The sequence below is a fragment of the Diceros bicornis genome, chromosome 11, assembly GCF_020826845.1.
Source record: "Diceros bicornis minor isolate mBicDic1 chromosome 11, mDicBic1.mat.cur, whole genome shotgun sequence".
NCBI lineage: Eukaryota > Metazoa > Chordata > Mammalia > Perissodactyla > Rhinocerotidae > Diceros > Diceros bicornis.
In genome coordinates, this window is record NC_080750.1 from 20,514,738 (window position 1) to 20,531,955 (window position 17,218).

General features: G+C 37.9%; 1 protein-coding gene across 12 annotated transcripts in view; it reads left to right on the top strand.

The window, feature by feature from the left end:
* Positions 1-32: 32 nt before the first annotated feature.
* Positions 33-17,218, top strand: part of LARP1B (La ribonucleoprotein 1B) — a 131,174-nt gene continuing 113,988 nt past the window's right edge. For 6 of the 12 annotated variants that reach the window (XM_058550034.1, XM_058550035.1, XM_058550038.1 and 3 more), the window contains exons 1-5: positions 75-860; positions 8,425-8,483; positions 9,081-9,140; positions 10,811-10,985; positions 14,259-14,399. In XM_058550034.1, coding sequence (XP_058406017.1) covers positions 365-860; positions 8,425-8,483; positions 9,081-9,140; positions 10,811-10,985; positions 14,259-14,399 — 931 coding nt within the window. In that variant the 5' untranslated portion in view covers positions 75-364. The other 6 variants (XM_058550040.1, XR_009221540.1, XM_058550045.1 and 3 more) reach the window with 6 other exon arrangements.

The window sequence follows — 17,218 nt, forward strand, 5'->3', positions numbered from 1 at the left end:
CGCCTCCCTGGCTCTGCTAGAGGTGCTTCGGTCCCGGCCCGCGGCGTCTCCGCCGCTGCCCGCGCCAGGTGAGGGCTCGCGGCTCCCGGCTGCGGCGCCCGGCGCGTGTGGGCCGGCTCGGGGCGTGCGCCGCTCAGGCGGGCTGGGCCGGCGGGCGGTTAGCGCTCCGTTCGACGCGGGGAGCGGCGGCACGCCGGGCGCTGCACGGCCTCGGCCGACCCGGGCGGCGGTGGCGGCCACGGCGGTCGGGCTCTCGGGTTCCCTGGCCCAGGCCGGAGCCAGTCGGTGCCCCGGCGGAGAGACCCGCAGCCGGGCTCCCCGGCCCCGGGCTCCCCCCGGCTGGGGCGGCCGGGGCAGGGGGACAATGTCTGCCCGCGCCCCGGTGCCCGCCGCTCGCTCTCGGGGGGAGCTGTCCTCGGCGGCTGCTGAGAGGGAGTCGCTGTCGGCCGCGGCGAGCCGGCAGGCCGAGCAGCTGCCCCCGCCCGAACGGGAGGGCAAGGAGGCGGCGAGGGAGGAGAGGGCCGCGGCCGCCACCAGCGCGGGGGCGCGGGGAGAGCCGTCGCCGGCGCCGGTGCTCGGGCACAGCGTGCCCCAGGCGGCCGTGCCCGTGAGACCCCTGGCGCTGCACCTGGCGCACAAGACTCGCGGGCCGGGGGGCCCCTTCGGCGGAGAGCCGCCGCCACCGGCGTCGCGGGACCCGACGGCCAAGGACGCCCGGGAGGAGGAGGCGGCGGCCGGCCCTGAGGAGAAGCTGCGGCCGCCGCCGCCTAAGGAGAACCCCTGGACCAAAAAGCCTCCCCAGCACCTGTCCCCCGCCGGGACGGGGCCGCCCCCGCCCCCGCCGGAAAGCCTGGAGGCAGGTCGGTGGCTCCTCGGTGGTGGGCACAGGGAGGGTGTGTGCAGGGGCGACTCGCTCGGCGGCCGGGGCGGGCGCGGGCTGGGGGAGGGGCAGGCCTCCTTTCGCTGTCATTCCGAGGTATTTCGTTCCAAGGTGTCATTCATTCTGCCTATTTACATAAATGGACATCTGGGAAGGGAGCGGCAGGAAGAGGTGGGACCTCGGGTTCTCCTTGACTGGTGGGGGCACGGCGCGGGCACGGAGCTCAGCGGCGCGCCTGGCGCGGCCTCGATGGTATTGCTCCCACGTGTTAGTGACTTGGGGAAGCTAACTTGAGGTAGATACTGCGGTTCATCCTATAGAAAAGTTGTTGTGGGCCTTTTAAGAAGCGTGAAGCAAGTCGGAGCAAGGGGGGTTATTTGCAAGTGGAAGGGCGATTGTGATTTCTTTTTATTGTGAAATAATTGATAAGGTGAAAATCTCAGTGTTTTCAAAACACTGCTGAGTAGTCGTGTTAAAAATGAGACTCTATACTGTGGTTGCTACTAAAATGCTTTGAGTTATGATTGTGGTGGAAAATAGTTGAAATAGGATAGTTGACATGACACTAGATTGCTCATTAGGTAAATGGTAGTCTTCTAACATTCGGTTAGGCCTGCTTGCTTTTAGAGGAGATTAGGTTATGCCACTGCATTTGAATGCTGAACAGTGGAATATGGCTCTTGGTGCTTTATTTTGGTTGTGGTAATTGCAGGTTTTTGTGTTTTTTTTCTTTAAGTTTAAATGGAAATACTAAATAAAACAAAGACAAAAGGCAATATCTTCTAGTTTTCCTTTCTAAATTAATTTGTAGTAAATTAATTGAACTTTTTATTTAGAAAATTAAATTTAGAAATTTATGGCTGTTTACTTGCAAATCTTCAGTTTTTCTTAAAGTTAAAGGTTAACAGTGGGATAGGGAAACTTTGAGAGTGTTTACAGGGTTGTGAGGATCAAATGAGATAAAGGATACGGTATAAATGTAAGGTGATTGTTACATGCATTCTATTGCGGGTATAGTAACATTTCTTCATAGGAACTCAAATAGAGTGAGATAAGTGTTAATTGATTTCTTTAGCTTTTGCACAGTAATATTCATTATTCTTGATAAATTTTGATGTTTGCAGAAAAAACTAAAACATTTGCTGTAAATTTAGTATTGCCATCATTCTCTCCTAGCTGCAAAGATGTGTTTGTTTACTACTATTACTAACTGAAGAGAATGAAAGTCTTAAAGCAAAGTCTCCATAAAATATAGCAAAGAGAAAGAAGGCCCTAGTGAATCTTAATGGCTGTCTCACCTCACTACTTCTAGACTTACACACAGTTATATATTATATTCAGTGAACCAGCAAAAAAAGAACTCTTTGTTGATTGTAAAATCAGTTTGATAGTTTTTAAAACTTTCAAGGTGAGGCTCATGAATTTTAATTGGAGGTGATCTTGTGAAAAATATTTAACAGTTTAATGTAATTAACCTACAGGTGCTTTCATTGGGGGTCTTGATCTTTGTTGGAGATTAAGAACAAGGTGATGCTTGATGTATGGTGTGGTTCATGGGAATTTCAGTTTTGCTGATGGTCTTTCTGTAGGCAACTCTTTCTGTTGTTGGAATCCATTCCGTGCCTCCGTGCCCACAGGAATGCGGTTCTTCAGACTTAGAGTAATGTAGTAACTTTATAGCCTTTCCCCAATACTGACTCTCTACTCTCCACTGTTCTGCCACAACTTCTGTTTGCAGTTGAATAGCTTAGGTAACTTAGATGAGAGATTGTGATGTAGAAATGCACTGTTCTGAGAAACTTGGGTTCTACTCTAGTTGTTGTTAGTAACTAGCTAGTTGATTTCTGGCAAGATTTCTGGGCCTTTTAAATGAATGAAGTGGATGTATTCATCTCTTCCTGTTCTTAATACCACAGTGCCATCTATAACTTGGTGCTTTGGCTTCCTGTATTTCCTAAGCAAATTTGCAACTTCAAGAATAATGAAATAGGAGCAGCAGACCCTTAGGGTCCAGGGTAGGTGCAAACTAGGAAGTGTTAAATTAGTACCATAATGTATCAGTTGGGGGCCTGTATAATTTAGCCTACAAACCAGGATACACTTGAGAGGGAAAGAGGATATAAATTATGCTGAAATAACAGACTTAAACCATGTCTGTCCTGGCCAAACCTGCATTTACTGTCACTCTCTTAATAAGGTACAGGGATTCCATCCACAAAATTTTGCCAGAAAGTTTATTACCAGAGATAGAAACGTTATAGGAAATGTAGGGGAGTCTTTAGGACCGGTAGTCGTGACATGAGTTTTCTCCGTTAGAACCTGCAGTTCTAACTGAATTTCACTCTTGCTTCTTCACCCCTGTGAGACACTTTCTTCCACTTTTGGGATGGTTCTGGCCTGTGTAGTGCTGTTTCTGGTAATCCAGATAAGGCCCTCTTTTCAGCCCAAGTCTGGCCCACCCAAGAGGCCTAGAATAGTGTCACTGCAGTCTTGAATTCAGTCAGGAGACCAGAAAGAATTGTTCCCGAATCTGTCCTAACTTTTTTTTTTAAGTACTTTTATTTGTTTTGGAGACCTTTATTAATATCACAATATTTGGAGACCTTTATTAATCACTTATCTCTAGCCATGATTATATTTTGCATATTAAAAATCAGCTCCCTAAAATAATTTTAATTCTTTTACTCACAAAAACATAGTATGTAAAGATATTGATGATTCCATCTTTTTCATCCTAAGTCTTTTCTGACCCTCATCAACACTCTTTTCTCCCAGTATTTGCTTCCCAGAAACCTCAAAGAAGCTTACTGTTATTACTGTAATAACAGTAACTCTAATAACATTTTGAGTAAGTTACATAAATGATACATAAATACTTTCTCCTTGTAAAAACAGAACTTTTGATGTCCCCTTCAACAAAAGAGATAATCATGTTACCAGTCCGCTGAATATTCTTTCAGACCTTTCCATGCAATTACTTCCAAATATAGGGTTTTTCATATGCGTTTAGAACATAGTATCATCTTCCATTTTTCATTTACAGTGTTGGTTGATCCTTTTATTTTTTCTCTTTGCATATTACCATCCTCCATTTTTCATTTCAAGTGTTGGTTCATCCTTTTATTTTTTCTCTTTACAATTAGTGAGGTTTTTAAATTGAGGTTTTTAAATTATTTTTTATTAAGGTATAATTGACATCTAACATTATATTAGTCACAGGTGTAAAACATAATGATTCGATATTTGTGTATATTGTGAAATGATCACCACAATAAGTCTAATTAACATCCGTCCCTGTAGAGTTACAAAATTGTTTTTCTTGTGATGAGATTCTTTTTAATCTAACTCCTTTAAAAATTTGCTGAGAAGTGGTCCATAAATATACCTGACATAGTTAATTTAGCCATTTACTTACTGCTCAACATCTTTGTTGTTTCAAACAACATTTTATACTTTTTGTACATATATCTGACTTTCTCTAGGATAGATGATAAGTGGCATTGTTAGATCACCTTTTGTTACTTGCTCTCTAAAGTGACTGTACAAATTGATACTCTCACTTTTAGAGTACAAGAATTAAGTAGTTTTTTTATACACTCATTTACTGTAGCAAAATGACTTTACTACATTTCTCCCTTACGTATTATAAAGCCATGTGAAATATTGATATCTGTCAGTACATTTTCTTAATTAAAACTTTGCTGAGGATTATGGTCATGAAAGTTAAAGTGAGTAAAATCGCCAGTTATGTTGCAGTTTTTGTTTTCAGTATTCAGGCTCTTAAAATGAATTGTTTTCCTTATCTATTTAGAATTACTTCCTTATAGATTTCCAGAGTTAGAGAATAACATTTTAAAGATACTGAAATTTTGCTCAAAAAAGTTGCGTCTCACCAGTGCTGTCTGAAAAATGGTGACGTGTATTTGCTCATGTATATTTATATATACTTGGAGCCATTAGTAGCTTAAATTTTTTTTAGGTTTCATCTATTTAAAAATAATTTTTTAATTAGTTTTTTTATTTTATGATTTTCTAGGTTGGCTTGCTTTTTCAGTCTTAGGTTTTCTCTAATGATGTGCAGAGCAATTTCCTCCATTTAAGTTAAAACATGGGAAAATGAAAAATTTCCTTTCTTAGGCTTGTTTGACTTGTTCTCTATATGTATATATAAAATTATATTTAAAACCTGGTAGACTTTTTTCCGTGTCAATACGTACAGATTTATTTCTAAAAGTTTTACATTATTTTGTAGGGATGTGCCATAATATAACTGTCCCATATTAGTGAATGTAGGGGTTATTTATTTAAATACAATTATCAGCAAAGCTGCAGTGAACGTCTTATACAGCCATATTTGTACCATGTCTTGATTCCCAGATAATTTCCCAGAAATGGGATTGCTTTATTTAAAGGTATATACATTGTAAATGACAGATTACCTGTGAAAGATTTTACTACTTCACATTTCTTACCAACAGCGTGAGAGAAATGTCCATTTCTCTATAGGCTAGCAATACTTGGTATTCTTTTTTTTTTTGTCAGTATGATAGGTGAAAAATGTTTTGTTGTTTTAGTTTACATTTCTTTATTAGTGCGATTGAGTGCCATTTCACGTTTGGCCATTTGTATTTACTTTTTTGAATCATCTGTTCATCTCTACACAGATTTGTTTTTTTAAAGCTCAGTACCATTCTTTTAACTGAAAAAGAGTGGGTTGATGAGGTGGTCTAAGTCAGCACAAAGGACTTCCTTATGTGGAACTTGGCATTAGGTAAAACGTGTCCACGCAGTTGGCCTTGGCAGCTGCAAGCCCCCCCTTCTACCTCTTTTGGGGAGTCTGCCACTGTGAACTTGACAGCTTGAAGGAGCAGATGAGAATGCTTGGGAGCTTTTTGTGGACAGTTAGCTCCCAAAGAAAAAGCAGAAAAGGTGCTGGCTTTGCAAGTTCGGTTATTTTCCTACACTCATTAATTGGGAAACATTTTTCCATGGGAGGAAATTGGGACGTGGGAACAGGAATGTTTTGGGAAAGTCTTCCTCTTGGAAAAGTAAATTAATTCTAAGGGCCATTTAGTAGCCAATGTTAAGAAATCACGCTTTCCTATCCCAGAGTATCCAACCACGTTGGCCAACATAGTTTGTCAAATACTCTGTGATGAGGTTAAATTTGGTATTGATAAAATATATGTAAACATTCTAATTATAGTGTGTACATAAAGATACTCCGTTAACAAAATGTCAGCATTATAGATCCCACAGAGTTAAATGTAAACTTTTTCCCATTGTATTTCCTGAGGAGAAATTAAAGTTGAGAGATTAAATTTTAAAGAAAAATCCAAAAGTTTTGAGTTAAAACTAATTGACTAAAATTAAAATCTCTTTTCCTTTTAGTTTTAAACGTGAAGAAATAAAGTTCAAGACTCTTCCTCCCCGACTCCTTTACTCACTTTTAGCTAGAGTTATAATCAGAGTCTGGGTAGAGTATGGGACTATATTGATTTTTAAATCAATAGAAAGATTATTAACTTTCTGTCGTGTTCAAATATTTTTTCTTCAGTTTGTTAATAACTTGATGGTGGCATTTAGCATTGAAGTTAAAAAGTTCGTTTTTACTTTGTTTTTGGTGAGGAAGATTAACCCTGAGCTAACATCTGTTGCCAATCCTCCTCTTTTTGCTGAGGAAGATTGGCCCTGGGCTAACATTCATGCCTGTCTTCCTCTACTTTACATGTGGGACGCCACCACAGCATGGCCCCATAAGCGGTGTGCGGGTCCGTGCCCGGTATCTGAACCTGTGAACCCTGGGCCGCTAAAGCAGAGCGCCAACTCAACCACTGTGCCACCGGGCCCGCCCCGAAAAGTTTGTTTTTACTGTTACCTGGTCAGAATAATTTTTTATCTTTAATTTCTGACCTTAATTTTGTGATTATTAATGTCTAATTTGTAATAATGCTAAATACAACTTGCATGTGTGGCCTGTGCCTTATTTACTTTCCATTACATCAGATAGTTTGTATAAGACTGTATTTTGTAACTACCAGGCACTTAATTTATTTTACTTAGTGATATTTTGGGACATGTTTTCCACTTTGTTGAAGGAAAAGTCCCTCAAATGTTCTATACTGTAAACTTTCATAAAGTATAGTATTTACATATATACATTACATAGTATTTACAGAACATCGTTCAGTCAAATTCTGGATGATGTTCAGGGAAATATTGTTCTTTATTAAATTAGGTTTTTTCCTGCCATCTTTTTTTTGGTCCTGTTTGCCTATATTTTTTTTCTACTTTGTCTAATTTTTTTTAATGAAATATTTTATCCTTATGCACATTTACACATATACATATACTATGTGTACCTAAAGTGTAAAGAAAAATAAAACAAATACCTATGTACTCACTATTCTGCTTTAGAAATAGAATTACTACCTTATTCAAGATCCCCGTATGCCTAACTGTGGTGACATCTTCATCATTCATCCCTCTTCCTTTGATAAGTATTCTCTCATTTAAATCTGCTTCTGGGTTTTAATTCAAAGATTGCTTTGTTTTATTCTATGAATTGATTATTGCTATGATTTATGGGATACATGTTTTGGTGAATTATATTTTCTGTAGATGCAGATCTCGAATTTATTCTATTTTTTAATATTTACTTTAGGTCATGTTTAGCTAGATGACGTGTCATCTTGCTAGGTAATGAACTAAACTAAAAGACAGAGTAAAGCTTCATTTGGAGACAGTATATATATACGTATTTTTTTTTTTTATCAATTTTTTTTTTTTTAATTTATTTTTCCCCCCAAAGCCCCAGTAGATAGTTGTGTGTCATAGCTGCACATCCTTCTAGTTGCTGTATGTGGGATGCGGCCTCAGCATGGCTGGAGAAGCGGTGCATCGGTGTGCGCCGGGGATCCAAACCCGGGCCGCCAGTAGCGGAGCGCGCGCACTTAACCGCTAAGCCACAGGGCCGGCCCAATATATATACGTATTTTTTATTGTCAGCCACTGTGTGCTTATTCAAGATAGGGACAAGTGGTGATACCATGATAGTCTTATACAAACTTTTACAGAGACCTGTTGTATTTTTTATGACTTGAATCTAGATACAACCTAATTTGGTTGCCAAACTTTGTTTTTTTTCAAGGACAGATGGTTTAAAGTCTTCTGACTTATTTTCTGGATGTTCTTTGATAAGGTAAATGTATTAGTTGTATAGAAAAGTGTATCCTATTGGCAATTGAGTTACTAACTTTATTTAAACATTTTATATTCCTAATTTTTACATGTTGCATTCTGTTAGTGAAAGAATTGGTCTCTCAGTTCAGTGTAAGTAAACTTAATATTTCCCACTTCTTGATTGAACACTGAAGAATCTACATTTGAAAGGTAGTTGATTTCTTGTTAGGAATTTGAGTCTCAGAACTTTAAATTTTGCTGTGAATGATGGCTACACTGACTTACTGAAATTAGTATACTAGTTATTTGGTTAAATATATTGAATGAATTGGTTATAAAACAATTCTATGTATCTTTTTTAGAGCTCAGTTCCCCAAAAATTATAAAAGCAGGAAAACTCAAGACAAAGAAATCCAACAAGGTATGTCTTTACGCGAAGTAGTTCTTAACTATATTGATTTTGAAAATTACGTTAGGAACTCTTCTCAGACCATTGTGTATTTTTCTTCTAGTTTTATCATTGATGTTAAAGTTAATATACTAGAAAATTGTAGCCTTTATCCAAATTCCCGTATGCCTCTGTGTATATCAATTTAGTCAGTGTCATTAAGTAGTACTAGAAGTTGGATCATAAGACCAAAACATTCTTTTTTTTTTTCCCTTTTTCTCCCCAAAGCCCCAGTAGACAGTTGTATGTCATAGTCGCACATCCTTCTAGCTGCTGTAGGTGGGACGCCGCCTCAGCATGGCCGGACAAGCAGTGTGTCGGTGCGCGCCCGGGATCCAAACCCAGGCCGCCAGTAGCGGAGCACGCCCTTAACCACTAAGCCATGGGGCCGGCCCCCAAAGCATTCTTATTTCAGTGTTCTGTTGTTTGAGTAGCTTTTGGGTTAATTTGGCAAATGCCTGCATATAATTGAATGTAGGTGATTTTTAAAATTGCTTTCACTTTTAGAAAATATATTTTCTATATAAAATTTCTAATTTGCAGACATAACACTTATTTATTACTTCTTAGGCTAGTGATTTCAGCGATATGGCGAATTGGCCAACACCAAGTGAATTAGTGAACACTGGAGTGAGTATTGTTTTAAGGCTTTTTTTAAGTAAAGGGAAAATATTCTCATTTAAAGATGCAGAGTTTATTTTACTCCACATTTAGAGAATTACGTTAATAAAGAGGTGCTGAAAACTCAGCAGCTACCCTCTTTATAGTTTTACCCATTGTTCGGATACCTGATTTCATTCATCACATTGCTTTCATCTGGTTCTATTCTTAAGTGGGAACTTTACATTTGGAAGGAGTGGTTACTGTGCTGTCATCTTCATGTAATGCCTACAAATAGATTAATTTTTAATGTGATATGTCTAATTGAATCCCATTTTGTGTCTCAGAATTTGTTATATATGTTTTTTTGATTTATGATCTTTCAATATGTGTTGAAGTGCTAACTATATACACATAGATGTATATGCATATGTATCATATCAAGAAGTGCTCAATTAATGGATTTTTAATTTAACTATGAGAGCTCTAAAAGATGGTTCTGAGATTCTATCAAGGGGCTCTTTAGAGGAGTGGCATATGTGATTATCTCGTTACATGTTTTCTTTTGATACTGTACACTTTGCTATTTGTAATTTGTGCAGTATTATTGGTGTGTAGTTGTGGATAATATATATTAATTTAAACAGGCTTAATTGGTGTATGAATGACATATAATAAACTGTATATATATATAAAGGGTACAATTTGATAAGTTTTGATCTATATACACTTGTGAAACCATCATCACCATCAAGAGAATGAACTTGACCATTACTCCAAAACTTCCTCACACTCCTTTGTAATTCTCCCTGTCCCATTCTCCCCATGATCCCAGGCAACTACAGAATATGCTTTCTGTCGCTTGTAGTTAATTTGTATTTTCTACAGTTTTATATAAATGGAGTCATACAGTATGCACTTTTTTTCTAGCTTTCATTCAGCTTAATTATTTTGAGATTTATTTATGTTGTGTGTATCAATAGTTCATTCCTTATTGCTGAGTAGTATTCCATTGAATGGATGTACATTGTCCACTCGCCTATTGATGGACATTTGCGTTGATTCTAGTTTTTGGCTGTTACAAATAAAGCTGCTATACATATTTTGTGTACAAAATTTTGCGTGGATATACGCTTTCATTTTTCTTGGGTAAATATCTAGGAGTAGGTAGAATAGCTGGATCGTATGGCAGCTATTTGTTTAGCTTTTTAAGAAACTACCAAACTTTCTATTCTCACCAGCAGCGTATGAGAATTGTAGTTATTCCATATCCTCACTAATACTTGATGTGGTCAGTCTTTTAATTTTAGTCATTCGGTGGTATCGCATTGTACATTTAATTTGCATTTTTCTGACCAGTGATGTCAAGCACCTTTTTGTCTACGTTTGCCATCAGTGTATCTTTTTGATGAAGTGTGTGTTCAACCCTAGCCCATTTTTAAAAATTGAGTTGTTTTCTCATTACTTCATTTTGAGAGTTCATTATATATTTTGGATACAAGTCCTTTATCAAATACTTAGCAAATATTTTCTGCCAGTCTGTGGCTTGGCTTTTCTTTTGACAGTGCTTTTTGAAAGTAGTGTTTTATTTTTGATACAAGTTGTCATTTGTTTTGCAATATTTAGGTAAAGTATAGTACCACAGATTTTTGGATATGTTAGTGAAAATGTTTATGAAAATTATTTTAAAAACTTTGCAGTGTCAGAGTGTCCTCAGCCAAGGAAATAAGAAGCCACAAAATAGAAAAGAAAGAGAAGACAAGGTTGAAAAGAGAAGTAACAGTGAGAGCAAAGAAGGCCAGGAAACAAAATTAGATGGTCCTGGTGAAAACGTCAGCGAGGATGAGGCTCAGTCAAGTAATCAACGAAAGAGAGGTTAGTTCATCTATAACTTTATTTTTTCCCCAGTTTTATTTAGATGTAATGACATATAACATTGTTTTAGTTTAAGGTATGCAACACAATGATTTGATGTATATATATGTTGCGAAATGATTACCACAATGTTTAGTTAACATCTGTCACCTCACAATCACACTTTTTCTTTTCTTATGATGAGAACTTTTAAGATCTACTCTCTTAGCAACTTTCAAATATACAATACAGTATTGTTAACTATAGCCACCATGCTGTACATTACATCCCCAGAACTAATTTGTGTTATAACTGGAAGTTTGTACATTTTGACTGCCTTCACTCATTGCCCCATCCCCGACCCCCTGCCTCTGGCAACCACCAGTCTGTTCTGTTTCTATGAGTTCAGCGTTTTTAGATTCCATGTATAAGTGTGATGATACAGAATTTGTCTTTCTCTTTCTGACTTGTTTCACTCAGCATAATGTCCTCAAGATCCATCCAAGTTGTAAATGGCAGGATTTCCTTCTTTCTCATGTCTGAATAGTATTTCATTGTATATATATACCACATTTTCTTTATCCATTCATCTATCAGTGGACACTTAGGTTGTTTCCTTGTCTTGGCTATTGTAAATTAGATGGTCCCAGTGAAAATGTTGGTGAGGATGAGGTTCAGTCAGGTAATCAATGAAAGAGAGGTTACTTTATCTATATCTTCATTTTCATTTTAATTTTTGGAAAAAAGTTGTAGTAATGAAGAATTGTATTTAATCAGTTGATTCCTAGTAGTCACCAATGAGTATTTTGGGTTTCCTCAGGATACCATCTGCAATGGTAACTAATTTGCTTTTGAAACGTTTCTGAACTATTAGGCTTTCCTTTTTGCATTTGACTTGTATTTGATGTAAGATTGGAATGAAGTTCCACTTATAGAGATGGGTGTAGATATATTCTTGGAAAGTTGTATGATGATTATTTTTTAAATCTGCATTGGAACTGCTGCTTGTTTTTCAGGGAGTTCTGAGACTATTTTTCTAATAGGAAAGTGAGAATTTTGTTCTTCTTTTTTTCCTCATGGCATTCCCCCATTAAATTTCACCTTTGAAGAAAAAAATATTGTCTTTACATCCCTTTCCATATTCTTTTCAAAACTTTTCTCATGTCTAAGGGACAGATTATGATTTAACTGCTTTGTAAAAGCATATATGTAGGGGACATTTCATGATGATGCAGTATTTGCCAGCCAACTTCTTTAATAATGGAACTAGCAATCTGCCATATATTGAGCACTTACTTGAATTGTTTTTTTTTTTTTTTAATGAATATGTAATCCTTAGCTTCAGGGTAAACATTAGGCTCCCTTGATGCAATGAGCCAAGTCTAATTGCTCAAAAGTGGTGGCAACAGGACAACCATGTGGTTCTTAGAAAACAATTTCCCTTAAGACTTTATCAGTTACCTTTTTCATGCTGCTTAGATGTCTAAGTAGTCTTTTTTTTTTTAAAGTTTTACATTTATAATTTTATTTATTTATTTATCTTTTCCCCCAAAGCCCCAGTAGATAGTTGTATGTCATAGCTGCACATCCCTCTAGTTGCTGCATGTGGGACGCGGCCTCAGTGTGGCCAGAGAAGCAGTGCGTCGGTGCGCGCTTGGGATCCGAACCCGGGCTGCCAGCAGCGGAGCGCGAGCACTTAACTGCTAAGCCATGGGGCTGGCCCTAAGTAGTCTTTTTGACTGTCTAGAATTCATAAATGACAGACCTGCTCTAAAATTTGTCTTGTTAGTTGCCTCAATTAAAACTGATCAGCCAACACTGAAATCAAGGTGTTTATAGTTAGAGTAATTCATATAATCAAGTCATGCACACGTTTTTATCTTCAAAAGAAGAGCCTGTTTATGCAAAAGAATCTCATTGATAGAATTTATAATATAGACTTTAAAGATTTTATTTATTTTATTTTTTCCCCCCAAAGCCCCAGTGGATAGTTGTATGTCGTAGCTGCACATCCTTCTAGTTGCTGTATGTGGGACTCGGCCTCAGGATGAACGGAGAAGTGGTGCCTCGATGCGCACCCGGGATCCGAACCCGGGCCACCAGCATCGCAGCGCGCGCACTTAACCACCAAGCCACAGGGCCGGCCCTATAGTATAGACTTTAAAGAGTTTTTAGATTTTTTTGTATTCTCTCTTCCTCTTTTATCCATATTTTGCAGGATTTGTAGGAAATCAGCGCTGCAGTTGCACACCAATATTCCCTTTTCCTTAATTACCTTGGTAGTTTTTCCTTTGGCCATGAGTCTTTTTGTTTTAGCTGAAAATATATATTGGGCAGAAGACTGAACATTTTGAAACCTTAACTATGGAATCTATGAATAGGTAATCTTCAGAATTTTACTATAGTATAACAATTACACTATCATTTAGTCAACAAGAAAAGTTACATTCCTTGTATCTCTTATCTTAAGAAGTTAGGAGGGGCCGACCCAGTGGCATAGCCGTTAAAAAGTTCGTGCATTCTGCTTCTGCTGCCCAGGGTTCTCCGGTTCGGATCCTGGGCGCAGACCTACTCACTGCTCATCAAGCCATGCTGAGGAGGTATCCCACATAGAGGAACCAGAAGGACCTACAACTAGGATATACAACTGTGTACTGGGGAGAAAAAAGAAAAAGAGGAAGATTGGGACCAAGTGTTAGCTCAGGGCCAATCTTCCTCAAAAAAAAAAAAAAAAGTTAGGAAAATGTGTAGTACCTGAAAAAAGATTTTCAAGTGCAGTTAGACAAATTTTATACTTAAACTTAATTTTGAGAAACCTCTTTCATTAGTAGTAATGCTGGATAAATCAATATTTAAGCAGTGATTCGAAACTAAAAGTGTTTTGAATCACTAGTCAGACTTTCCAGTGTGTATATTATAAGATCTTATCAGATATACCCTGTTCTAAAGCCTAAGAATCAAGTATTAGACAGGAGTAGGGTGTACATGTACTATTTTTAAATAGCTTATCCATCAGAATTAAACAGAAGAGTGAACATTTCGTTTAAAAGCAAAAGAATTCCAAGGATACTCCATCACTGGCTTTTCACTTGACTTTTAGAAATACTGTTTGCACAAACAAGTTTATTAAGGAGCTGTGTGAGAAGAGGAAAATTATTTTGGTACTCCATAGTAAGCTTTTTAAGGAAAAATCAAGTCATTGATTTAATTAAAATTTAGAGTCCTTTCAGAATTGCAGTGCTTTAATGAAAATCGTGCATTGTCGTTAAATGATTTTATTTTGTTTTCTTCAAGCTAATAAGCACAGGTGGGTACCACTCCACTTAGATGATGTAAGACCAGACAGTCAAGAAAGACCAGGATCCCGGAACAGCTCAAGATGTCAACTTGAAGCAAATAAATCATCACATAATAATAGGAGAAATGAAACACGAAGTAAGTTACAGTCTAAGAGGAAAATGACAAAAAGACTTGGTCTTACTTAATGGTTATTATTTTAGTAACCATGTATAGTATAAACTCTTTGAGAGTAAGCTGCAGACCTTGTGTCCCTTTAACGCGAAATACCTTCAGAGTATATATCATAAGAACAGTAATACAGTATGACTGTCCAGAGGCAGATTTTCCCAATAATGTCCTTTACAGTTTTTTCCCCCTCCTTTCCAGGATCTAATCTGGGATCACACATTGCTTTTAGTTGTCTTTTCTCTTTAGTCTCCATTAGTCTGGAACGGTTCTTCTGCTTTTGTCTTTCATGACAATTGATTTTTTCTGGAGACCTTAGGACAGTTATTTGGTAGATATCCATCACTTTGGGTTTTCTGATGTTTCCTCATGATCAGATTTGTGTTATGATTTTTTGGCAGGCGTACTACGGAAGTTAAATGGTTTTCTTCTTAGTACGTCACGTGGAAATGCACATGATCTTGGTTTATTTTATTATTGGTGATATTAACTTGGAGCACTTGGTTAAGATGATGTACTCCAGGTTTCTTTATTGTAAAGATACTCTTTTCCCCTTGGTAATTAATATGTAATTTGTGGGGAGAGACTTTGAGACTGTGGAAATACCCAGTTTCTCATCAGACTTTTCACATGAGCTTTAGTTTCCATTGATGATTCTTGCCTGATTCAATTACTGTCATGGTGGTTGTGAATGCTTTTTCTTACCGCATCATTCCTTTTATATTTATTAGTTAGTATTCCACTATGAGGAACAGCTTCCCATTATTATCAGTATGGACTTATGGCTTCTTATTTTTTCAATGGGTTATAATTTGTTACTCTGATTATTTAATTTGATGCTCAAATTGTCCCAGATTTGGCTAGTGGAAATCTCTTCTGGGTGGTTTCTGGGTCCTTTTTTAAAAAGTCAACTTTACTGAGCTATAAATTACATATGTTAAAATACACTCAGGGCCAGCCTGGTGGCATAGTGGTTAAGTTCACGCACTCCACTTCGGTTCACAGGTTCGGATCCTTGACACACTGCTCATCAAGCCATGCTGTGGTGGTATCCCATATACAAAGTAGAGGAAATTGGCACAGATGTTACCTCAGGGACTATCTTCCTCAAGCAAAAAAAAAAAAAAAAAAGAGAGAGGAAGATTGGCAATAGATGTTAGCTCAGGCCCAATCTTCCTCACTGAAAAAAAAATACACTCACATTACTGTTACTTCCATCAACCACCAGTCTACTTTCTGTCAGGTTAGATTTCTCTTTTCTAGAATTTCATATAAATTGAACTATACAGTATACATTATGTACTCTTGTCTCTCCTTTTGCTCAACATAATGTTTTTCAGACTCGTCAGTCTTGTTCCCTGTATCAGTAGTTTCTACCTCTTTATTGCAGAATAGTTTTCTTTTGAATGTGTGTACCCTTTTATCCATTTATCTATTCAGAGATATTTGGCTTGTTTCCAGTTTGGGGCTATTATGAGTAATGCTGCTATGCATATTTGTGTACAAGTCTTTGTGTGGGCATATGTTTTAGTTTCTCAGGTAAACACCTAGGAGCGGATTGCTAGGTGGTATGGTAAGTGTATATTTAACTTTATAAGAAATTGCCTAATTGTTTTCCAAATTGGTTGTACCACTTTACATTCTCACTAACAATGTTTCTTTCCTTTGCTCTTTGTTAGGCCATATGTCATGTGGAATTTCCCATATTTTGGATTTGGCTGAATCTTTGTCAGGATATCCTGTAATGAGTTGTTTTGTTTCTTCTATATATAACTGGTAATGAGAGCCAGAGTGATTAGGTTCTGGTTTTTTTTTTTTTTTTTTAATTTAATTAATTAATTTATTTATTTTCCCCCAAAGCACCAGTAGATAGTTGTATGTCATAGCTGCACATCCTTCTAGTTGCTGTATGTGGGACAAGGCCTCAGCATGGCCGGAGAAGCGGTGCATCGGTGCGCGCCTGGGATCCAAACCCGGGCCGCCAGCAGCAGAGCGAGCGCACTTAACCACTAAGCCATGGGGCCGGCCCTAGGTTCCGGTTTATTTTTGATTTTGTTTTGGGAGGAATGCTTCATAGTGTGTGTGTATGTGTGTGTATTGTATCACCGTAGTAGGAATAAAATGTCTGGGTGTCTCACTTTCAGTTGTGTTAAGGTTGAGTTGGTTCAGGTGTTGTTAGCGTTATCCATCCATTAGAAAGTGTCCCATCAATCTTTCATTTAATGGTATTTCTATCATTAAAAATCATCCCCCAGATACATCATTTCAACGGGGTTTGCTTAGATTTCAGAAAGCAGAGGAGGACAGAAGGATTTATGGAAACAATCGGATGAGTGTTTGGTTTTATAGTTTTCTGCTGAAATCTTTTAAATCTGATAATTTTAAAATTTTCTGTCATCTAAAATCTAGTCAGTATATTTGCTCAATTGTTCACAAAATACGATGATAAAATTATAAAACATATCTACAAAACAAAAGACACTTTTTGCCTCTTGTATCATTGTTTCTCAATTATATCATTTTAATCTTTTATTCTAAAAGTAATGTATATTCATACTTCAAAATTTTTTTGTTATTAAATATTGAGTATGAGAAAATGTGTAAGGTTATAAAGAACAATAATAAAATGAACACTGGGAACTCAGCTCCCAGCTTAGAAATGCATGTTACCATTACCTTTGAATTTCCCTGTGTGCCCTCCACACTTGCATCCCATTGTTTCCCTCCTTGGGATGGGGGGGTGGGAAGCCTGAATGTTTTAGTTTTTTCGAATGTTTTTGAAATTGGCA